The sequence below is a fragment of the Gymnogyps californianus genome, chromosome 5 (genome assembly GCF_018139145.2).
Source record: "Gymnogyps californianus isolate 813 chromosome 5, ASM1813914v2, whole genome shotgun sequence".
Lineage (NCBI taxonomy): Eukaryota > Metazoa > Chordata > Aves > Accipitriformes > Cathartidae > Gymnogyps > Gymnogyps californianus.
Genome location: NC_059475.1, coordinates 25,416,833 through 25,441,072, shown reverse-complemented (window position 1 = coordinate 25,441,072; position 24,240 = coordinate 25,416,833). Strand labels below are relative to the sequence as shown.

The following is a 24,240-nucleotide window of genomic DNA, read 5'->3' as shown; positions in this document are numbered from 1 at the left end:
CCTCCGCCCCGCCGCGGCTCCCCGGATCCCCCAGCTCCTGCTTTCCTTGCCCACCCGCCGCAGCCCAGCGGACGGAACCGCCGCGGGCAAAGGGCAGGAGACACGACCCGCTGGAGCGGCGGCACGGCCGGGACCGCCGGCAACGCCCGCGACAGCCCGGCCCGGCCCGGCCTCCCCACACGGCGCCAGGCAAGGGCGGGCCGCGCCTCCCGCCGCCTGCCGCCCAGACTCACCTCCGCCCGCAGTCGCTCGGGCCCCACCGCCCGCGCCGCCAGCTCGCTGGCGGCCCCACGGAGCGGGGCTGGCCCGGCAGCCGCCGCCGGTCCCCGCTGCCGTCGCCGGACCCCGCTGCCGCCGCCTCCCGGCCTGGCAGGGGCGGCGCGCGCACGCGCGCGGCCCGCCGGCGTCGCCACCCAGCCGCGGCCGAAGAGCGTCGCGGTCCGGCCGCGCCACCGCGAAGGGCGCCCCCGCGCGGCGGGAGGGCGCAGCTGCAGCGGGAGGTCACGGCCCGGGGAGGCTCCGGTGCCGGCTGCAGCGCGGGTCCGGGCCGGGCCGAGGCCGCCGTGCTGCGCAGCCGCCGAGGCCCTGCCAACACCCGCCAGGTACAGGAGTTTAACACGCTTTTGAATTTACCTGTGACTTCAGCCCTTTTTTAGGGGAAGAAGACCAGTATTTTCAAACTGCAGGCATTTCCAGGCGAAGGCCGTGCCCTCTCCTCCTCCCCTATCTCACGTTCCTGCCTCGTCAGCCATGGCCTCTACACCCGTGTACAACCCCGCCACACCATGCAGGCTCCTCGCCCTGGCTCCCCTCCGAAGCCTGCTTTACATTTTCGGGAGTTTTCTCAACTGTTGGTGACTTTCCTTCCAACACTGCGCCGGATTTAGCCCCGCCTTGGTGACTGAAGCCTGGCTGCAGGATTTGGGAAGGCCTCTCCCCGCTGAAGGGACGCTTCTCCAGTGAGAAAGGGTACTGGGACAATGTTAGTGTTTGTCTAGGTGTACAAAATTTGTACCAATGAGCCACCACCACCCTGCTCTTCCATACATTTGTATTCCTGGCTCACTTTCTTCCAGTTCTGTGTGCCTTTCCAAAACCATTTTGGGCTTTCTCATTGACCGAGAACTTTTGGGTCCTGTGTCAATTTCCAGCCTGCTGGATCACACTGCTTAAGTGAGAAAAAAACCCAAACCCACACCTTTCCCAAACCCTTCTCAAGAGTAACTTGAACCAACCCCTCTCCTGACAGAAGACAGAGCAGGACAAATTTGTTGCACGAAACTCCAGCTGTGCGGGAATCACAGACACTGGTTTCATTCCCAAAAATGGGAGCTGACTTGGTCTGTAGGCAAACTGACCCTTTGCAAAAAAAATATAAGTAGGTAAGATGCTGCAGCTAAACCACACACGCTGCAACAGTGCAGTGGAGATGATATAGTAGTAGCAGTGTAGTGTCCTTGCATGTGGCACCCATGTTCTTTACCTTTCTCTGCTCTCTGGGCTGATACCAGCAGACCCTGACTATGTTCAGTGCCACTGAGGTGGAAACAAGGATGACTTTACATCTCCCGCCTGTAAAGAGTTCTCACCTGTTTACTGGCTCTCCTCTCCTGCCAATCTGAGGACAGATATGGGCTGTTTGAGGCACAAGTCCTCTGTTTTGTAAAGCTGCAGGTCTCCAGGGAACATTGCAACAGCTGTAGAGCTACCAGAGCTCAGCGACGTGCTGCCATGCTAACTTCTCCTGCTGCAACCCCTTCAGTCACCTGATTTCTGGGCCAGAAGCATCTCCAGTCTGCTACCTGCTCTCTGCTGCCTGGGATACAAGGCAGGCCAGCTCTGGTCCTATTCTGTAATCCTTGATTGTTTAAAAGACTCTTACCACATGTATCTCACAGTGTCAGCTTTTGCTGGCCTGAAATGTATTATTCTCCTCTTCAATTTTTCTTGTATCCATTTTTATATATTTGTATCTTACGTACAATGGTGAGGTCATGGTGTACTATCCTACAGTGTGTGTTTGTGAAAGGATGGGAGGTTTGTACCTCTCCCTGCTCTAAACCTCTAAACTGAGTCTCTCTCTCTCACACACGCACACACACACTGAGTATAGTGTCCTTAAGCAGTCTTGACTGTCAGCAATGGGTTAGTTCTCTTTCACTTCACCTGCCCTTGGGAAAACCGCTTTCTGCAAAGCCGTCCACATGCACGCACAGAGACAGCTCAGTACTCCCACTCCTCCAGCAAAGGAGAAATGCTGTCACTGCAGTGCTTTCTCTTCTTTCTCTCAACCTCTTCTCATACACGTTGCATAGCAGGTGATGTAGCATTCTCCTCAGACTCACTGCTACCTTCTTCATCCCGTCCGTGACATTCAAAGCCAACAACAGAAAGGACTCACAGATCTTAAAGAATCCTTTCTGAGTGCGGGTACTGGCTTTTTCCTCCTCCCTACTGCAAGTTACTAGTGTTTCTTAGAGCACACAATGTTTCTGGTTTTAACCCATCAGCTTGAAATTGCTGCGAGCTGTCCCGTTCATAAATCAGAGGCAGGAACTCTCGTTCTGGAAGGTGAATGGACCGTGTCCAATTTTGTGAATCAGATGGGGCACCATTCATGTGCTGGGGCTGCTGCGATGAGCGCTGGATCTCTGCAGCTGTGGGACTCATCAGCATGAGCCGTGCCTCGATGTGACTGAGCTGGGGAGGGGGGTCCGCAGCCGCCTCGCGTGACAGGGACACTGGCCGGTCCATGTGCGGCCGGGGGGGCCGGGGGCCACCGAACGCAGCCTGCACCAGCCCATGTGGTGCCCGCAGGCGCTTCCTCTGCCTCCCTGCTCTGCCAGGGAGAAGAAAGTGCATCAAATCAATTGCAGCTGAAATATTCATGGAGGCTTGATGATCGTTTCATCCCTGTAGGAAAATTTGGAAAGCAGTGCAATTTTATTAACAGCTAGAATTAAAGAAATGCAAGCAGCATCAGCTATTTTATTTCAAAATAGCAAGAAAAATGGAGGATGTAGTCAGTTTTGGTAGAGATTTCCCTGAAACCACATCAGGGAGCCTGTTTATATTCTAGTGATGTAGCTAAGCCAGACAAGTCTGCAGCACAGTGTCTATTTTTAGACTCCACGTTGCCATTTATAGCTTGTAAAAATATTCATCAGCATCTGCATAACAGGCTATCAATTTTTATAAATGCACAAGAGAAATCAGGTATTTCACCTCTCTTTGCTTTGCCCTTTTATGTCCTGCCTTATATGACTCTTTGGGGGTCATCTGGGAATTTGTTTTTAAGGGCTTTAGCATCACGCCATACATTTGCCTGCTGTCGCATACAGCATCATGTATTTTCTGCTGGGATGATCAGTATACAGAAGAGAAAGAAACGCTTAGAGAGCCTTCTGCTACTGTGTCTCCACACACGTAAAGCAGCTGCATGTGAGATTATGGTGCATCTTATGCAGTCAGTGCTGGAAGCAGCACATTCTGCAAACAACACCTTTATAAGAAAAGGAGATAATTTTAAAAGGCAAATATGAAGGGGAAAACTAATGGCTTGGGACACCTTTTCCACCTTATTTTCAACCTATGGCATAGCATAACTAAAAAATCATAGCTCAGTTTTTTCTTCTGAAAAATTTGTTAATGGCTACTACCAATATATAAGGTACTGGACTAAATGAAAGTGTTTCTAGTATAAGAGAAAGCAGGATATTGTAACAGCCAGGTCATTGCCTTGGTTCACTATTTTGGTTTATGTCTTACAGTCAAATATCAGTTGAGTTTGTAATTAGTCTGATCAATAAACTGTATCTAGCAGGCAATTGCATGGTTTCATCTCTTGAGCCAATCCATCGTACACCTCCAGTGCTGCTGATTTGTGACCGATGGTGCTGGTCAATACAGTGATCTGCCTGATGTCTGTAACTCTATGTCCTCTACTGACTTCCTGAATTGACAGGAAAAAGAAACGTAAATATATTTTGGAGGTCTGCTGCTATAGCTCCCACTGAAGGATGTGAGACATGAGGAGATTCAGTTAGGCAAGTGTTCCTTTCAAAGAAACTATAATGTGGCAGAAACATGCAGATAAAAACGCTCAGTCAGTGTATGTTCCCCCCTCCCTAAAGCTTTCAGCTGTCACGGTTTGCAGATGCATTAATCTTTAATCAATTGAATGCTTTCTGCAGTGAGGTATTCAGGGAAAGAACAGGTCATGACAAGCGTTCGCCTAGAATAACTAAGCGCTTGTGCATGAGCTGTGCCATCAGAACTTGCTGGATAGCAGCAGGGAATAGACAGAGCGCTAAAAATAGCCTTTCCTTGCAGTGTTTTTCCAGACTATTTTTGATTCTTCATTTTGATAAGGTCGACTGGCTATTTGCTAAAAATAACCAATCCTGGCAAACTGAGGACAAAAAGTAGAGTATTTATAACTATCTCAGACTCTTTAGTACACTTGTCAGCTGCAGATAATCTAGGATCTTGTCATCAGTCAGTTGCCAGTGTTTTATGTAAGTCGGTGATAAATAAAGCATTAATTGGAATGAGGAATGAGTGTATCTTGCCACTCTGATTTTCTCAGATGGAATACACATCTTTTTGTATATATACCCTTGTAGGTTACCTTGCCCTGTTCTTCATGATGCAGTCTGAATTGCTTCAGAAATAACCAAAACAATCCCCTGTTAGGTCAGCCAATCTTACAAAAATAGCTGCATATGCAATTAAAAGTGCAAAAGCAGCTTTACCCTTTTGCACGCCTGATACTTTAGATGCAGAAATTTTCGGGGGGTGTGATTCATGTAACCTCCATGAGAAGGTTTTTTTATCCAGCCCTTATGTGCCACCATCTCTCTGACGAAATGACATCACTGCTATGCCAGCAGCACGAGAGCGACAGAGGAATTCTGTAACCAAGTAACTGGAGGAGGACTGCAGAGAAATTGTCAATATAAATGATAATTGGACCCCAAGGCAGGTTTTAAGAAACTGGGTGGTTACGGGGACAGGGGGAGCACACAGCAGTCAGCCCAGCTGTACGCTCTGTTGGATGCATTCTAACAGAGAAAGATAACAATTAAGGTATTAGCATTTATTTAGGAAAAAGTCTATCATACAGTAAATTTGAGCAGCTGTCCTTCTTCAGTTAAGGTAGAGACTATTAAGTTATTAGTGAATATTTTCCCTTACAGATATATTGCTTAGGATCTATTCAGTTTCTGTAAGGGAGAAACCATCTTTGCAGATTCGTTCCTTAAGCATGCATGATCCTTCATAAATATTTATCTAGAATGGGCCCCACCTATGCTGTTCTCTTAACTGCCATGTAACACAGGTTAATAATTTGGAGATTCACAGATTCTCCCCTCCCACAAACATGGACACATCAAGCGTAGACCTGAAATGTATGTTAGGGAAGTTTCTATGACTGAGAGCAGTGCTGTACGGGAAATTCCCACCTCTAACCTAAAAACGCTGAATACTTCTCTGGAGTAGAGAGAGAAGGGGGAAAAAAGAGACTGGAACATGGCAAGGACCATGAAACCATCTAGGATCCTCTCTGTGCTCAAATGAATGATAACCTGAACACAAAAACTGTATGCAAAGTGGATTTTATCATCTTGTTTAATTACAATGGACACAAGCAATGAAGGCACAGTGTTATACTCATCTTGATGGCGTTTCTTATTTTAGATGAAATGCAGCAATTTTTAAAAATATAGATCTGACTGGCTTCATCATTTCAGGTACTGCTCTGTTTGCCTATTGCTTGACAAACTGGTAAAAGACAGACATGCGGGGGGGGACAGTCCTTAATCATTTCGCTATCAAATTTTTTTTTCTGTAGAGATTTGCCACACAGCAAAAAAAAAGGCCATTAATAATAATGATGAGAAATAGTGAGCAGAGAGAACATCTAACATGAAGGTAGCAGAAGGAACAAACAATTTGTACAGGCAGAGCCTGTGTTCTTTCTGTCAGGGTATTCTTACAGCAAATAAGAGTCGATTTAACTTCTATATACATACACACAGGACTTTCTAAATGTTTACCAATTCTTTTCAACCAGGAAAGGCCATTTTCAAAATTTATGGGGTTTGTATGTCAAAACAAATGTTGCTTATTCCAACAGCTGACTCATAACATCACATTTCTCTCTACCCTTATTTCCAGTTGTATTTTGAGTTTCTGTGACCAAGCTAACATTCCTCAGTGGAGAGCTCCTCGGGCAGGTGTTAAACCTGAAAAAACCATGGAAAATATTCCATGCAACAACGTGTGTGTCTGTCCTGTTACTCTGAGTTACAGCAAGCTCAGATGGAAGTGACTGTGGGCCATATTATATTAGTTGTGAGGATTTTGAAAGTGTATTACACCCTTTTTCCTACAGAGGGGTGTGCTTTACTGGCTGCTTCTGCACAGAGACAGCACAATAAGCCTGCTTTCTAAGCAGTAAACATCTACGGGTGAAAAACATATTAATTGTTACTATTGTATATTAACACACTCCAACCATAGGAGTGACTAGAACACCAAAAGAAAAGACAATTAGGAGTAATTAATGGGTTGAGTTTGTTACAGGAATCCCCTGAAATACCACTTCAACTAATGCCTATACAGTCTTACCTGGTTCTTCATTTCAAAGAGCTTTCTCCCTAAATTTTTGTTGCTCAGACACTCCTGGTGATACATAAATAAGAGGGCTCAAACCAGTAAGTCCATTTGTGTTTTGGCTGTACATCTCATGTCCCATTCCATTAAGGAGACCTGTCTCGTGCTATAGCTTTCTTTGTGGACACCCAAGAGCAAATCGAAAATAAATTATAATAAACAAAGAATGTACTTAAAAATATTGCACATGGATAAATGCCAAACTAATAGGCAAATATGATGCTTATAACTATCCCTTATACTCATCTTAGCAATCACCTCACCAACCTTGCCTCATTGCTGGCATCTGAGAGAGGGACCGGTTGCTTCTAACAGCCGCCACATGCAGCACCATCTTCTCCTCAGCCACTGGTCAGACTCTCCTTCCCACTGTCCAGGCAATTCTCCACCGTCACCTCACCAAAACTGCAGTCGCATTAATTTTTTGCTACCTATGCCTTGGTAATTTGGTTTATGATATAGACATATGCTTTTGTCACTCATTATGACATGCCCATCTGCCCAAATTTGCGACGCCCAAGAACAAAAACAACAGAGCCACAGTGGTACCACTGTGAGCCATCAATCACTGACATCCCACCTCACAAAGTAACTGTAAAATCAAAGCTGTTTTACTTGAAGATTGAACCAAAGAATAATCTGAATTTCCTGTTAACTCCCAATACTACCCTTCTCCTAAATGATCTACAGAGAAGAAAGCTAAGCAAGATGCATGTATTTCAGGGGACCAAGGATTTTTTTCCTGCCTTTCCAATTTCATATTGGAGGCTTGATCAGAAGAGTAGAAGACTGTTCTTCACTTGTGATCAGCAAATTCCAACTGCTTTGACAGCACAGAATTTAGCCTGAATTTTATCTTTCACCTCTCTAACTCATTATATAAACAGATTCCGTAATGCCACCAGGATGAAACTTGGTTACTATTAGAACAAATTACAGGAGGAGAAAGGCACACTTCCATTCAGTTTTCGTGGGCAATTTCCTTGAACTCTGGGTTAATATGTATGCAGAAAAAACAGCTTAAACTCCTTTAAGATACATAAAATCTTATAGTACCAGAAATTAAAGAACTTTGTATCTGTGAAAGAAGCTTTCCAACTGAAATACTTTATCACCATCATACAGGAAACAGTGTCTTTTAAAATGGAAAAGAGAGGAAGAAAGGAGACGGAAGAATACTGTTTAGTCAAAAAACTACCCTGCAAATTGACAAACGTAGCTAAAAAATTGTCTTAATTACCCTGATAATGGTGGAAGGTGCCACCTTGGAAGCCTGTGGGCTTAAAGTAGGTACACCCAGCACGGTGGCAGAAGCATTCTCTGCATTGTCCTGCCAATATACCTCACTGCTAATCAGAAGGGATGGACTTCCAGGAATAGGAAGGCTGCAGAAAGAACATCTACTTTCGATTGCCTCTACATTCTTAGCTCTTTTGTGGACACTGTGCCAAGAGGCCAACGGATGCTATTTATTTATATGAATGCAAAAAAGAAGGATAGAAACAAAAATGGACATTTCACCAACCGAGGGTGTTGGATACTGTCTGATCTGAGGTTAGACTGGAAACCAACTCAAAAGCTTTACAGAACTCAGACTAGATGACCATGGTCCTAAGGGCCTCACCCACGCAAATGAACCCATACATGTGCTTATTTACCCTTAGCTGAGGCTAAGTTAGGTCTGACTCTGGGTTCTATGTCCTAAAAACACCTCTTTGCAAAAGCAGTCATCTTGTGGCCCCAAAATAGTTACATCTGATCACCATTCAGGAAAAGGGAAACTTTACACATTTTAACAATCTCAAGTCTCTGTCTTCCTGGAAAGCGTGAAATAAGAAGCATAAAAAATGACACCACAGGACCTTATAAGAGAGTTAAGAGCATATTCATTAGAAATGAAATACAAAATACAATGACGCCGCAGGACAGGGGGCAGCAGGCGAACAAGACCCCCACCATTCCCTACCCTCACCCCAATCCAAGGAATGCACCTATATAATACAAATTAGAGATCTCAAACAGGGGGGAGAGGAGGGGTTTTACAAAGTGATCTTCTTGCTATACAGAAAATATATTATTTGCTGGAAGTCACTGCTGAGCTGTTAGGGGCCCAGGGTCAGTCACTGCTCAGGAAATCCCCTGAAGGCACACTGACCCCTACTGCTTCCCCACCAGTTTGCTGAACACATCGTAGATCTCTGGCTTTTCCTGTGCAAACTGCTCGGCTGTATTTTTCTGTAGCCAGTCGGACGAACGCATCTGTTGCTGCAGGAGGCCAATGAGGTCACCAAGGTTGGAGCTACCAGCACAGGTAGGCTCCTGGTGGCGGGACACAAAAATGACTTCATCTGTGCTATCTGCTTTGCCATCCTGATCTGACTGACAAGGCTGCTCCTTCTCCTCAGCCAGTATCTCCTGCTCCCGTTCTTCCAAAACCTTGCGGATCCGTTGCATACCTGCAGTGGTATAAGGAGGAGAAACACTGGTGGATTAGTTTAAGCCACAAGTGTCCCCAATTCCATCAGATCCAGAAAAATTTGGAGGATGGAAGGAAAGGGAGGAAAAATGGAGAAGATAAGAATATAACAATAATAGGATACATTTAGGATTAAGGAGAGGAGGAAACAGTGGTGCAGAAATTCTGGTGGGAGGAAAAAGAGAAGAAAACATTACTCACCTAACTGTAGCCGGTGGGTCTTGTCAGCAAAGATGATGCGGAACCATCCAGGTTCACTGCATTCAAAGGCTTTACCGCAGGACAGGAGGACCTTGTTATCCAGAAAACGCCTCCAGAGCAGCATCTCCTCCTCAAATGTGCCTGTCCTAAGGTACTAGGAGAGTCAGCAGAAGGGCCAGAGGTTAGTAACATATCTCACTAAATCACTGAGATCCTCATGAATTTGTGATTCCCATGAGGTCTGCAAAGGCCAGGGGAGACACCTTTTACCTCTGAAGTACAGCAGTTGTGATATAAAGGAAGAAATGGGGAGGAAAGTGGCTTGAGAGCAGTAAGATTCCTGCAAGGAGGGAAATGCACAGACAGACGAAAGGAAAAGAACAGACAGAAATACCAGGCAGCCCGTCCCTCTGCTCATCAGACAACAGATTTGTTAAAACAAAATGCTTATCACAATATTAAACTTCCCTCTAGACGCAGTTGCACCACGTGCCTGCCCTCATCCCAGGACAGGCCTCCCTTCCTAAGACTACCAACCTTTCGGAAATCGATCCAGACAAAGAAGCCTGCATTGCGGTTGAGAAAAGGAACCCCAAGTGTCTTCAGCTCATCTGTCACATATGTATGGGCAGCTTTCAGGCGGGCATGGTTGGCCCTCAGGTACACCTGGTTGATCCAGTCTGACCAGAAGGAGAAGATAAAGAAAAAAATCAGAAACTGAGAAAGAATTCAGATCTGTTCAAGTTTCCAAAACACTCACAGTGCCTTTTACCATTTCACCCTTCACCTCCTTTTTTTGTTTGCTGTTTCCTCAAATAGCAAAAAGAGAGGCAAGAACTATTTAGCAGTTTCATGTCTGTGCAGAAGAATATCTTCTTGACCTTCCCGAGGAAGTTTCCCTACATTCATAGCTCTTAGTTGATGTGGACTGTTAGCACTCCATCCAGGGCAAAGCTAGAAATCCAGTTCCATTTCCCTCGTCCCACAAGCCTGTATTCGTTGTTTCTGCTCAGCTGGTTCTACACAACACTGGCTATTTCTGTACAAATAGCTATCACATTTCTTCAAAGCTGCTCCTCTAATTCTGCTGATCAGGAGCTCTGCAGAAATGGTCCTTTTCTGTAGAACTGTCAGCCTCATGTTACATGGGCAGCTTCAGGACTACAGAAGACTGTCAATTAAGCTGTACAAACAGGAGACCACTTGGGAAAGTAAGGGGAGGGGATCCCCCAGGTACCAAGACACACAGAACGGCAGAGGACCATACATGGAGCTACTGACTCACCTCTGTCTCTAAGCAGCTGTGCAACCTTGTGCTGGACAGGTCCACAAACCCCGTGGAAATAACACAAAGAAGCCACTGCATTAGCAACATCTTGGTTTTCTGTATATAAAGTACCAAAACGAATCCCAGAGACAGCAAAATCCTGCAGAAGACACAGAGAGACTACTTTATTATACAGGAAGACTGGGATCCTATTACTACTGCCTTGTTCTTTCCAGCATGAGGAACCTGACGACACCAGGCCAACCCTACTAGCCAGGAAGCCATGGCACGATGGCAACCAGCACTCACCTTGCTTATTCCCCACATCACATGAGTCCGCTGTGGATCAGGCAATCTGTATGTAGAAGGATGCAGATGGGCAGTTAGTGTCATAGGTGCTGAAGCTTTTGGATCACCAGTGCAGCATTGCAGAAACAGAGAGGCAGCATTACACAATGACAGACAGTGCAGCACAGAACATCAGTCAAGTAGGGAAAATTCAAATCCGACCTAACTTTAGAAGCTAGGAACTCCCTGGAACTAGTTTTAGACACAATTTTTAAATATTTCAGATATACAGATACTTGCAAGTGCTATATTTCATGCGCAGATTTCCTGCACATATGAAGCTTGTACATATAATGCTAGAAATCAGGCCTGTGCCAATGTATTTGCCAATAATTAAAAGTAATTTTCTTTCTTTCAAAGCCCAATATTTTGCAGAAGGAGATAAAGTTCTTCTTTTGTAATGTTGTACATCCAAACCCAGCAACGCTGAGCTAACACTTAACCAAATGTATTTTATTTCCTTGCAATTGAGCACAAAAAGAAAGATAGCACCACTGGTGAAAACTAGAAATTAAAAAAAAAAAACACAAAAAACCATAGCATATTTTTAAAAGGTGAGATTTGAAAAGTTTTTCATCTCATTAAATCGATACCTAATAAAACCCATTCTCCAGTCTGTAATAACACTGTAATCCGTGACTACTGTATGAAAAAAAGAGAAAGTAAACAGCAACAGAAAGTCTTTACAGGCATCAACAGAAACATGGGAAAGAGGTAAAAATGTTTAGGTAGGAAGAAAAGCCTCACTCTCAACAAATGAAACATCTGTTTCCAGTTTTGGGGACTGTCACAAGCAAACACTGAAGCACACATTGAAAAGTGTACCACAACAGAACACTAACTACCATTTTTACTTGCTAGATTGCACTTGACAAAATGCATTTGCCATTCAGAAATTACAAAAAAAAAAGAAATCAGCATAAGGCAGATTCAGAATTTGCTAGCTCATGACTTAACTTCCAGTCACAAGTTCTCAGCAAGGCATCATGTTGAACTGTCACTGGAAGATGGCCAGGGAAGTAGGAGCTGATTTTACCTGTCCATGCCTAGGACACTGTGAAACGTGGCTGATTCATCAAAAACTGACAGCATGTAGATCTCATCTACTATCACATGCAATTCATGTCTGCAAAAGGACAAAATGGATATTACAAAAGAAGGCTGTTTCTAGTTTAGAAGCAGAGATAAATTCAGGCCTGCAAAGACCCGCTTTATACAAAGAAGAGGGACACCAAATTTTGCAGAAGTAAAGCATTTTTTTCACAACTCAGAAGGTCTATTATGTGTACATTGAAGTGATTTGAGATATATCCACCTAACTGTCACCCACTGCAACCATATAACGAGATAAAAATTCAGTCATTTCCAATGCACTAGTGAAAATTAATTCCTGTATATACTACCTGTCTAGAATAAGTTGTATCATCATCTACTCAGAATCTCATGGAATCTGAATCTCAGAGAGTATCCGTGATCCATGATGAAGCTGGGAACCCATACTCATATATTTCTTTGCACATGCAGAGAAACTGAGAGGAAAGGAACTCAGCTTCCTACCAGAGAAGCACAGCACCATAGTATTTGCTAGGACTACCAACAAATAAAACTTGCACTCCTTGATGCAAGTTGCTTTGCCACTCAGATGACTGCATGGTCTGTGTTCCCTTGTCCCCAGCACTCCCCTCTCCTCTCTTAAGCCCAACACTGTGTGTGAAGAATAGACTGTTTGCCTGACTTAAAAAATATTCACAGATAAATTCAGGGACAGTGAATAGTCCACCAGATTCTGGAAGCCATACCCGACTCAGGATGCCTCAGCCTTCCAAACTGACATACCTTTTAGCAAATTCCAGGTAATCCCGTAGCTCTGACAAGGAGTAGATGTCCCCGAGGGGATTTTGGGGATTCAGAAGAATTAAGGCCCTTACAGTGACACCCTGCAGAACACAAATAATGCAGTATTAAGAGAGCGCCCATCATGGGATAAATTTTGAGTCCCTCTACATGAGCAGTGAGTGTGACACAAGATTCCCCTTAAGCTTCCACCATGACTTTTCCCCTCAAAGGTTAGATTTGTATGAGAAAACTTTCAGCCACAAATTAAGATTTTTTTTTTTTACAATACCAGTTGCAAAGTGAACTGAGGAAAAGATTATAGAATGAATCTATGATTTTGGAAAGAGGGAGTCTGCCACAACCGTTGCCATCTGGTCAACCAATTAATGAGAAAGATGATCTCACACGTTCTCAGCATGGAAGAGAACTTTCTCTGAGCTGTATCGGTAATTGGGAAGTAATAAATTACTGAAGATTGCCCATGAATGAGGCAAGAAAGATAGGAAATTGAGCTATGTGGATGCAAACTGTTCTCATTTAGAGCACACTTGGCTGGAGACGTCAGAGCCGGTAATGATGCAGCTAAACATATATAGGGCTTAGGACAACGTCAAAACTTACAGACTAACTCTTCAGAAAGGTGATACTCATCTGCATTTATCCTCTAGATTTGCACCTCTCTCCTTCCTGCAAAAACTCTCAGTGTTCTTAGTGGATTCATCTGCACTACTGTGTAGAGCGGTCAGTTTTGGGGTAACTCAGCTGGCCTTCCTGAAGGAGAAATCCTGGGTACTCCCTACTTTTTAGTGCGTGCCCAAGCACATTTTTTTTGTGATATGAATGGGTTCCAGTGCTTTGTGAATGGTCTGGTACTCCTGGTTTATCCTTTCTGCTGTGACCAAAATTGGACAGACACGACGCTGGGGAATTCCCCCTAAGACTGCCCCTGAGTTTGGGAGCAGCCTAATCTCAGGTGGTCTATAAGGACAACCCAGAAAGCCAGGTGCTAGGTTTTGAAAATGTTTTGACCTTCAGGCCACTTCTGGGACGTGCCGTCTCAAACATATTGTAGACTTAACTGGTAATGTGAAGCTCAGCTAAACTCACCTCTGCTCGGGCATCCTGCAAGGCTTTTTCCAGTTTTTCCACTGTAAGCTGAAAAGGCCGAGTGCTTGTTCCAGTAATCTGAAAGACATCACAAAGATAAAAAAGGCCAAGTTATTTCAATAGAGTCTGCCTTGAGCCAATCCCCTGAGAAATGTTCCCCAAAAGAAAATAAAAACCCAACAATAATGACCTAGCAACCATCTTCTTATCCTTTCATACTACAGAGAGAATAAACAAATAAATAAAATCAAAGAAATGTTCATCACAGGCTGGCCACACACAGAGAATTCTCTGGTTATCCTTGAATAACTAAAACTACGCAAGATCTCCATCTGCTCTTCCATCTCTAGGATCATCTTTAGTAGGATAGTACATACTTCTGTCTCCAAGGCTTAAAATGGCCATCTTTTTCCTCTCAAGAGCTGTTATTGGGAGTAAGATACAAGAAAAGGACAAGACTGGAATCCAGATTTATGGTCTCGAGCAACTTTCTTGCAAATTATGTGCCCAGTTTCCCAGCAATAAATTGGGAAAATGTCCACAGGCTGCAGCCTATCCTTGTTCTGAGGACTGCTTTCAGAGGTTCCCAAAGCTCTGCGCTTTCCAGTATCAATTATTTTTTAATTACAGAGGTTGGTATTCCCTTCCTTCAGATCTTACCTTACTGTCTAAATAGGCATACACCAGCTTGACATTACCATAGAGGAAGACACTCTGGGTAATACCACCGTAAAAGGGAGTAGCAATCAGAACAGCTTCTGGAACAGAGAAAACAAAATTGGTTATCAACAGGTCACAGTCCTTCTCTCTTTTCTAATGTACTTCAGCTAAACATGAAAGCTTTTTAACAGCTGTGTCCTCCAGAAACACTGTAATGTTACTGCCTTTTCCTCCACTTTATTTTTACATTAATTGTTTAATCTTCTGCAAGAACCCAGGTAAACATGAGTATAGCCCACATTCAGTCTAACAAACTAAAACAGGGCACCATGAAAACAGTGAAGGCAGACAGGGCAAGACACCAAGTGTGGGTGCATGACACCTGCAGACCACGGAGATGATTAATTTCACAGCATAATCTTGCAGGAAACAAGAACTTTGCAGTAGGCCAGTGCCAATTCCACTACTTCGCTTCTGTCAAACAATATTTAAACAGAGTAACACATTATTTCCCAGCAAAAATAAACATTAAAAACATCTCCCAACCATCCACTTACCCCCTGGATCACAAAGGACTGTAGCTAACGCAGAAAATAAAGAGCCACAACCATTTAAAACAATCACCTACAGAAGAAAGAGAGAGGCTAGTGATAAATCTGTCCATAGAAAGACAACACTATAAAATAATAATTTCTGACCATATCAGTGAAATATATTTTCTCCCCAATTCTCTAGCATGGAAGTTCCCAGAATTTTCCTGCTGACATCCCACTTCTACCAGAAATAACTTGAATCCTGTTCTTTGCTTCAGAGACACTTTGTCCCGGTGCCGTTCTTGATTCTAATAAGCAATTTAGAAAAAGAGTAGGCTTTAAGTAGGGAAAAAACTGGGGAGCCGTTCTGAACTGCTAGAAAAGCAAACTACTTTTCATCAGCTAATACGTGTTATCATCTCTTTGTGGTAACAGCAGCTCTGACCTCCTGCCAAATTTGTGCAAAAGCGGAAACCACTGTCTCGTACAGGAGCAGGTTTGACTCCTGCTTCTAGAAGACAGATGCTCACAGGTCCCATGAGTTTCACACCAAGTATCAGGCAGAATCTGCTGCCTTGGAGAAGCAGTGATCAGCAAACTGATCAGTGGTAACTTCAGTTGACATGAAGTATGGGCTTCTGCTGAATTACTGCAGCCAGAAAAGCAATGGCTGCACCAGCTCCTGCTCCCTTCAGCACTCAGCAGAGGCAGGAGTCCCTGATCTCCGCAGGCACCTGTGCCCAGCCTGCATCTCTCCCAAGTCAGCAAGTCCTGCAGAGACTCAGGTCTTGATGCCTTCCTTACAACACTGCTGCAAAGTTTGAAAAGGTCTGGTTTTACAGGCTAAAACTACTCTTGGCTCAATTACAGATTTTTGTCGTGAGGTGTAACAGCAGAATGGGAAGAAATTAAACTTGACTGAAGTAATGGGCACTCTTTGTCAAGGCTGAGGGATACAGGCACAGTAGGTCCCAGAGCTGAGTAAGGAGATGAAAACATAAAGCCCCACTGAGAGCACTGGCATGAGGAGTTGGCACACAAAAGTAAAGCATGAGGCAAATATACAGTAGACTTGAAGTGTTTTGGCTGAAGTGTGCATCAAAAGCTACTGAAATGGCTATGAATCAATCTCATTTACATGATAAAAGGCTGTCATCTTACCAAATCATTTGTTTAAAAAAGAGAAGATGAAACTGTTTGACAACAAATGGCAATACATTAGAATAGACACCAATGGAAAGTGGGTTACCCACATTTTCTGCCTTAAGAGGTGCAGGGGCCTTGCAGTAATAGGTCAAAAATCGAGCCACTTCCTCCCGTAAACTGAGAAAGACACAAAAGCAAATATTGATTCAGCTTATTCTCCAAGAGGCTGGGCTTCCCCAGGTCCACATCTCAGGAAAATAAAGCCAGGGCACAGTAAAGTCTGGTGAAAATAGCTAGAAAACAGGATAGCTCAGGCCCATGCCACAGACATGACTTTTACACATGGCAAAGGTGTCACGGATAATGTCTATAATGGTGCATACGTTTCTGATGAGCTTTAATCGAGGCACAGAAGAGAAGGATTAAAGTCCCCAAGCATTCACTATGTTTCAAAGAACTGTTTGGAGTTACCTGATTTGTTAATGTATACAGTGCTTTTAAAACTGTGTTTGCTTTAGAAAATTTGCACCTTCTCTCACATAAAAGGATTTTTAACTGGATGAACTGGTAGGGCAGCTAATTTACAGTTTTGCAAAGAAAAACATGATTAAATGACCTAGAAAAGTTTTAACTAGTGAGTGTAGTAGCAGAAGCGGTTTGTATTCACCCATTCTGCTTATCAGACAAGTAGTCAAAAAGAGAAGTGTTACAGAAAAGAGAAGACTTACAACATATGTCCCTTCCAGTCAGGATACTGAAGCAGTGGAGGCTCCATCAGATTCATATCGGTCTGTGTTAGCTGGGAGACAACGAGAAGAAGCATTAAAAGAACAATCACTGATATCGGAAACATGGAGATAGACGGGATCCATGTACAGGCACACACCTGCATAGACACAAACACACACACGTGCAACTCCAACAGTTGTAAAACTGGATTAAAAAAGCCACTGACCATCAAAATTAATGCAGCTTGGAGAAGCAAGGACCAGCAAACTGATCAGTGATAACTTCAGGTTATGTGAAGTACGGGCTTCTGCTAAGTTATTGCAGCCAAAACTCTGCTGCACAGAGAACTACAAAAAGGATGCAGAATGGGCAATACGCACGATGCCCATAACCAAGATGCCTGCAGAAGACTTTCTCAGCAAATGAAGCAATCCAAAGAGTCCCAAAGAGTGTTTTGCTCAAGCTCTGAGGACAACAGCTTTCAGCTGGAAAGTAAGTCCCAATTGTGAAAGCTCAGGTCTAGACTGCCAGAGAGAGAGAGAAAGGATTTTGAATCACAGTCAGACACGTATTTTCTTTAATAAACTTTCAATATATTAATTTTTTAATGAATTCTAGCTTTCATTTATGTCTCAGTTCCAAGTTACTGCAGCTCCTTCAGATCTATAATTCTGATAAGTTTTGATAAGTGTTAAAGCGTAACAGGAGCTTTCAAAAGACAGGAGAAAAATGAAATTATCTTCTTGATAATTCTTCCCCGGGGCAGGCACTTTGTTCCTTATTAGGAGTTCATTCTGATCTCAAAGATAGATCACCTGAACTGTGGAGCCCTTTTTAATGTTTATATTTAGATAAAGTATGCACACTGCTTTTATCTAAGTATTTTCAAGGTTATAAATATCAGGGTTTCACATAATCCAGTTCTATGAAGTTGCAAGGGAAAGCACAGCAGTGATACGGGCAGAGAGAAGAGGACATTTTATATAAACAAAAAGGGAATAAACACATATTATGTACAATGTACCTTCCGAATATTTAATGGCAACCAAAACTATGAGTTAATACTAAAAAAGGTGAGGGTGGGGGGACACGACAAGTAGGTGATAGTGCAAGGGAGGAGGGAAATTCAACATGCAGTGTGAAAGTTTCTCACATAATAACAAACCCACAACATTCTGTATTGGTGTTTTAATAACTGGTGCCAAGCTCTGGAGTTTAAAGACACTGTCCTCATCCCATGCAGAATTACAACCTGATATTATAGGATTAAAGTTCCTTTATTCAGCTGTAGATGTTCTTGAAGCCTATGTAGCACAGAACTGTGCCTCCTTAGATCTCTCTCCTAAACTTATCTAGAGAATGCAACATAAAACATATCAGCAGACTTGGCCAAAAATGACTATGCAATAATAAAGAGGAGAACCCTTAAAGGTAATGCATTAAGGGCTAAGGAAACCAGATGGGCCAACTGAAAGGAAGACCATCTGAGATCTCACGCCACAAAATATTCTCTGATTTAAGGGTCAAAAGCTGAAGACAGAAATCTGATACATTACTTTATTCAGTGGAAACAGTAAGTATTTATTATCCCAAATAGCAACAAATTATTTGCCTACAATCTCAGCTGGTGCTGCATTCAGTGAATCTATACTGTAACTCCAGGCTGCAATGACTGAGAAGCTGGCAACAATATCTTTGTTCAGCTTGTTGCCACAAGCATGATGGCTCATCTCACTATAGCCGACAAAGTCTTAATTCATTTTCATAATAAGGCTAATTAAGATGCAGCTGGCTACCGTCTCCCTCTGCACTACTTACTGCAGGCTTGGTGTTAGTTTTACGGGGAAAGGACAGCGAAGGAATGAAGGTACCACCTACGCAGCCTAGAAGGCACCTTTTTTGTGCAGGCAGCAGCTCTGCCTTACCTGTTCTTTTAGCTGGAAGGCGGAGTGGTGGGGTAGCGTCCCCCCGAGGCAGTGGAGTGGCAGGCAGAAATAAAACAAGGAACATTTTGAGGGTGGGAATCGGTGGAACGGGAGCAACCACGAACTTCAAACCGCAGAGGCAGACTGTCCGACCCTGAGCCACCTTCCCTCCCCACAGACAACTTCAGGTAGGAGAAACTGCCACCTGCCTGCCTCGCAGGCCGCACCTGGGCAGTGATTTTAACGCAAATCAAGAAACATTCCTCTACAGCACGGTTCTGTTGTTTTCTTTTGACTTTTTCTATTTTTTGAGTTGTGCCGTGTGTTTCATGCCTCTCCCTGGTGCAACTGAACAAAGTGAGCACGTAGCAGCTGACCCAGTCTCATTTCGAGAGATTTCAAGAGCTGCCACCGTTCACTGTTGCCACCCTCGCACATTTCAGGTAAGTTCAGAACCGGGTGTCCAAATCGTGTGACTTTATAACGGACAGATGTGAAGATCCTTGAAATTAAATAGAGTTCAAAACTAATTTCAAAACCTCTGTATTAAATCAACTATTGTCAGCAGGAGAAAATAAAATGCATCTTATTTTCATTTAGTTTTCTGAGCCAAGTACATCCCCAAAGGGAAACTCATCATGAAGAGGAACAGAAAAACACCCTTGTTCCTATCCTCCTGGAAAAATAACATAAATAAAAGTACAAATAGCTGGATTCAAAAGTGACTTCCAGAAAATAAAAAATTCACAACAAAAAACTTTACTAGAGAAACCTGAGCAACAGCAGTAACTCTAGGAAAGTGCAAGCACTGAGGAGGAACTACGCAGCAAATTCAGTATCTCTTTTTGGAATAGGACTTACCCGCTTAGACATCAGGTCAAAGCAGAGTTTATTCTCACTGGTGCCAAAGTTTATTATACCCTAGAAAAAGAAATAATTTATTGTTTATAGACACAAAAAACATGTGCATACATCACCTTAGCTATCACTTCACTAAATTGCCTCCAAAAAGCTTACCACGAAAAAGTCAAAACACAGTTCACATAAACTTCACCATATATAACTTGAGACATGTATCTATGTGTGTGTGTTTACATATATATCCCAGGCACTCAGCTTCTTAGTCAATAAACTGTCTGTAAATGAATATGTACTAATGGTTTATACTTCTTTACAGAATATGTTTAACTTAATCTTGAATTCACTTACTGGTATATTTCTAACTACAAAAGAAACCCTAAAACAATTCTGAGAAAACTGAGGTTTACCGTTCTGCAGCAGTTTTAAACAAGGATTTGGATACATTTCTCTATCTAAAAGCATTCATCAATCATTACCACTCCACTCCACTGATTTGCTCAGAAACCACATAAACACGTAGTCATGAAAAGTGGTTAAAATACTAAATTTTCCCCTCTGAAGAGATGACCCTACAGTTCCAGGTTTAGGATTTGGCCCTGCTTATTTAGGACTACATTAGATCTTGAAGAGTTCAAATCTAGTAGCACATTTTCATTATTGGAAGAGGTTGGGTAAATAAATGTTTAAAAATGCAAAAGGAAATCTAAGCAACTGTACATTTATGATGTCACTAAAGTACAAGTCCAATTTTAGGTATTTGTTTAAAAAGCTACCTCCTACATAGACAACAGTTGATAGAAGAGGCAGTTTGCGCCTCGTAATGCACCCTGTATCAAAAACTTCACTGTGTTTTTCTATCTTAAAAATCTAGTTTTCACCTCCCAACACAGTGTGACTGAAGTCAGGGCTAATAATAAAACATTTTAAAAGTTTCAAGTAGTTCAGTATCTGAATGCAGGATCTATTTAAAAGTAATCCACATAAAAATCATTATTTATATTTACTATACTTGTTACTCAGTAATAATTCGCCATGAAGCGTTAACACTTAGCCTTTGTGCCACAAGGGGGGTATGATGAGCTACTTACAGCTGAGCAGCCGAGCGTAAACAGGCAGAAAAAGTGCTGAGTGTTAGTTAAAAGTAATTTATAAAAAACCTCATCTACTACTTAGTTGTTGTATCTCCTGCACCCGTCACCTGCAATAATGAGATATAATCAGATAATCAGAGATGGTCTTCAGTGGGCGACAGAGGTGATGAAGTGAAAGGAGCTCTCTCTGTTCCTGCAGATTTCTTACATCTTTCAAGGTCTACTACTGCTATTATTTCCCCGATAGGGAAATCAGAGCATGCAAACCTGAGCTGAACACAGCATTCATCTTTGATACATAGATGATTTGCAAAGCTACTTTTTATTTCTCTTCCTCAAACAGCTTGACCCACCATGTATTAGTGAGATCAAAAAAACCCCCACACTTTTAGCATATCTGTCAGCAAACCTCTAAGGTTTTTTTCCTAGCAAGAAAGCCAGGAAAACACTTTGAGGTTCTCACTCACATTGGGGTTCTTGTCTTCATCATACTTGTCAGCATGATAAGCTTTGTACCCTTCCTCAGTGGAGCCACGAAAAATGTTGGCAATGTTGCCACGAGCAGAGAGGTAGGGGCTTCTCTGGAAGTCACTGGGGTTACAGAAGCCGTGCATGTCAACCCTCCTCTCAGTAAGCGGCCGAGCCCTCATCTCTTGCAGGTTGCCCCCTCCTCCTCCCATTCCTGCAATTTCAGACAGTGCCTGGCTGAAGTCCAAGCCTCGAGGCATTGCAACGGAGGAGGAGGAGCCACCACTATGGCTCTGCTTTAGGATGTTGAGCATTTGAGCAAAGACATTGAACATGCGAAACTCATGCTCCCGCTCCAGTTCAAACCGGCGCTGCTCCAGTTGCATCCGACGCTCCTCCACATCCAAATCGCGCTGAAATCGGCGTTCTTCCATCTGCAAAAAGCGCTCTTCCATGGCCCGCTGAGATGTCAGGGTCTTCAGCAAGAGATCATCGAGCGGGTCCTTCACGCGCTGGCCTTTCCGCTTTTTTCTCAGCCGATGCAAGGCAGAGAAGCCAGGCCGGGGAACCACGTTCTGGATCCGTGACGCGTTTGCCATGTTGGGCTCACTGAAACCTGTGAATACGTAAAAGCAAGGAAGAAAAATGAAATGCGCAGCAAGTAAAGTGGCGTGGACATGCTTTGCTGCCTTCCCCTGCCCTTCCTCGGAAACACCCTTCGATCTACTGTAGGGTTTTACAGGAAAACCAAAGTAAAATCTGTCAGGTACATCTTGAAGTTTGTGAGTTTTTTTGAAGTTTGTTTTTAACTCCACACATTGGGCACCCCATTATGCTCCAGCCCCAGCCCCGTACTCGGCCTCTGAATTAACCTGAATGATCGTCAGTTCCCTCCACTGGACTAACTACGCAACCGCCACGGTGAAGAGGACACAGCACTTCTTTGTGATCTCAGACATTAACCTCACACTGGTTATCGTCTCTCTTCTTCCCCATTATGCCATGCTCTTCCATCAGCCTGTCCTAGGCTGGTTTGAAATCCCCAGGATTTCCAGGCTGTACCCTTCCTGACAGCCAAGCAATGGTCAACTGCACTTTCAGTGCAGTTGTCTTATCTCCTGTAAACTGATATGCTGTTTCTGCCAGTGACTTTCAAAAACATCTTCTTTCCAAGTCCTAATGAATAGCTTAGAAAGCCAGGCAATGATTATTCCCAAGTATTCTTCCTTGTTCATTGTTGAGTGTCCTAAAAGATTAGATCTGGAAAATATTTTAAAAGAATGCAAGGAAAGTTTCACCTGCAGGCTTATAGTGTAGCCATGGCAGAAGAGGGTCTCCTGATACAATTCAGCATGAGGACCGCAGACAGCCCTGGTGATGTTCAAATGATACCAAAAAGCATGCAATTTTTTTTTTTTAAATAAGGTAAGTACTGTCAGCATTATATGCAGAAATCTAGCACAAATGCCTAGCCTGGCTTATGGCAGACATGCCAGCCCTTTGGATTTCATACACAGTATTTAGCCTAGCGTAGTAATTTTAGATTCTATTTACCTGCAGCAAGATACGTTTCAGGAATGGCCAGAAGACTATGAATGCAGATACCAGCCTTCTACTTTAAAGCTTTTTGGGACGTGGAAAAATAAGGATCCAAACGTCAGTGCAAAAACCAGGTGTCTATCTCTGCACCAGAAAAAAATATCTCTTTCTGGGAAACCGGGCAGAAACCTTATGCTGGAATGTAAAAGGCTATCCCTACCTGAAGGTGAAACACTGGTTTCAATGGGAATCTCCACCCTGGAGATGGGAGAGTCGTTCTGGGCCCTCTCCAAGAAGGCTCTCTCCATCTCATGTTCTTCAGGGGAGCCCTGCTGGTAAGACATGGATGATGGGGGCTCTGGGGTCAAGCAGTGTTCATCAGAGTTCACCTCCTCACATTTGATTTCCATCAGTTCAGGGTGCTGGGAGTGTCCAAAGGGCAGGGCCGAGGAGGCGAACTGGTGATGGTAGCTCTCCACCATGCTGCCCTGCAGCACCTGCTGAGCCATCATGCTGCCGCTCAGGGAGCTGTAGGCCAGGGCGGGCCGGCTGGTCAGCACCCGGTCCATCACCTCGTAGAACTTCCACGTCCGGCCGCCCCGCGGGGCCTTGCTGTTGTCCTTGATCCGCCGGTACTCCAGCTTCATCTTCTTGATCTTCTCCCGGCACTGGTCGCCGGTCCGGTGGATGCCCTTCTCCCGCAGCACCTCGGCGATGCGGTTGAAGACGTGCTGGTTGCGCAAGCAGCTCTCCAGCTCCATCTGCACCGACTCGTCGGCCCAGAGCTGCAGCAGCTCCACCACCTCGGGGTCCGACCAGTTGCTGCCGCGCTCGTACTTCTTCCCCCGAAAATCCATCGCTCCCGGGCCCCGGCCGCGGGGCGGCGGGGCGGGCTGGGGGCTCGGCCCCCGCGCTGCCCAGCCCCCCCGGGCCGAGCCCCGCCGGGCCAGCGGCGGGAAGGGGCGCCGAGGGGGGCCGGGGGCGCCGGGGAGGGGGAGGCGGCGGCGGCACCGCGGGGGCGCCCGGGGCGGGCTGCGCCGGGGGTCCCGCCCGCCGCTCGGCCCGGCCCGGCCCCGCCCGGGCGGCGCACCTGCCCCTGCCCCTGCCCCCGCCCCGCCCCCGCCCGGGGGGCCGGGCCCCCCGCCGGGAGGGGGCTCTCGCACCTTGGCCCTCGAGGGCGCCCGGGCGGCCCTGCCTCCCCCCAGCCCCTAGCGGGCTGTACGGCCGCCGGCACGGCTCGGCACGGCTCGGCTCGGCACGGCTCGGCTTAGCCCATCCGCTAGAGCCGGGCGGAGCGAGCTAGCGGGGAGCCGGGCCGGCATGTTCACATCCGGGGTGACGCACATGCGTGCAGCCTTATTCCGGGATAACTTTA

General features: G+C 44.7%; 2 protein-coding genes across 5 annotated transcripts in view; both read right to left on the bottom strand.

Moving 5' to 3' along the window:
- The window catches only part of EXT2 (exostosin glycosyltransferase 2), a 334,688-nt gene extending 334,425 nt beyond the window's left edge, over nt 1-263 (bottom strand). For all 3 annotated transcript variants that reach the window (XR_007766582.1, XM_050898477.1, XM_050898478.1), the window contains exon 1: nt 234-263. The gene's annotated coding sequence lies outside the window, so the exon portion shown is untranslated. The remainder of the gene's footprint in view (nt 1-233) is intronic.
- An 8,284-nt stretch (nt 264-8,547) lies between these two features.
- Nucleotides 8,548-23,698, bottom strand: ACCS (1-aminocyclopropane-1-carboxylate synthase homolog (inactive)). 2 transcript variants are annotated; one of them, XM_050897535.1, is made up of 15 exons: nt 23,086-23,698; nt 21,326-21,942; nt 19,768-19,827; nt 16,981-17,051; nt 16,360-16,429; nt 15,131-15,197; nt 14,574-14,671; nt 13,914-13,991; nt 12,807-12,907; nt 12,007-12,096; nt 10,932-10,977; nt 10,641-10,782; nt 9,893-10,035; nt 9,356-9,509; nt 8,548-9,134 (listed from the first exon to the last, which is right to left on the bottom strand). In XM_050897535.1, the coding sequence occupies exons 1-15, from the start codon at nt 23,624-23,626 to the stop codon at nt 8,836-8,838; spliced, it is 2,577 nt and encodes an 858-aa protein (XP_050753492.1). In that variant the 5' UTR covers nt 23,627-23,698; the 3' UTR covers nt 8,548-8,835. The 2 variants fall into 2 exon arrangements, with proteins under 2 accessions (XP_050753492.1, XP_050753493.1); XM_050897536.1 differs by having other exon boundaries at nt 23,263-23,698.
- Between the last annotated feature and the right edge of the window lie 542 nt (nt 23,699-24,240).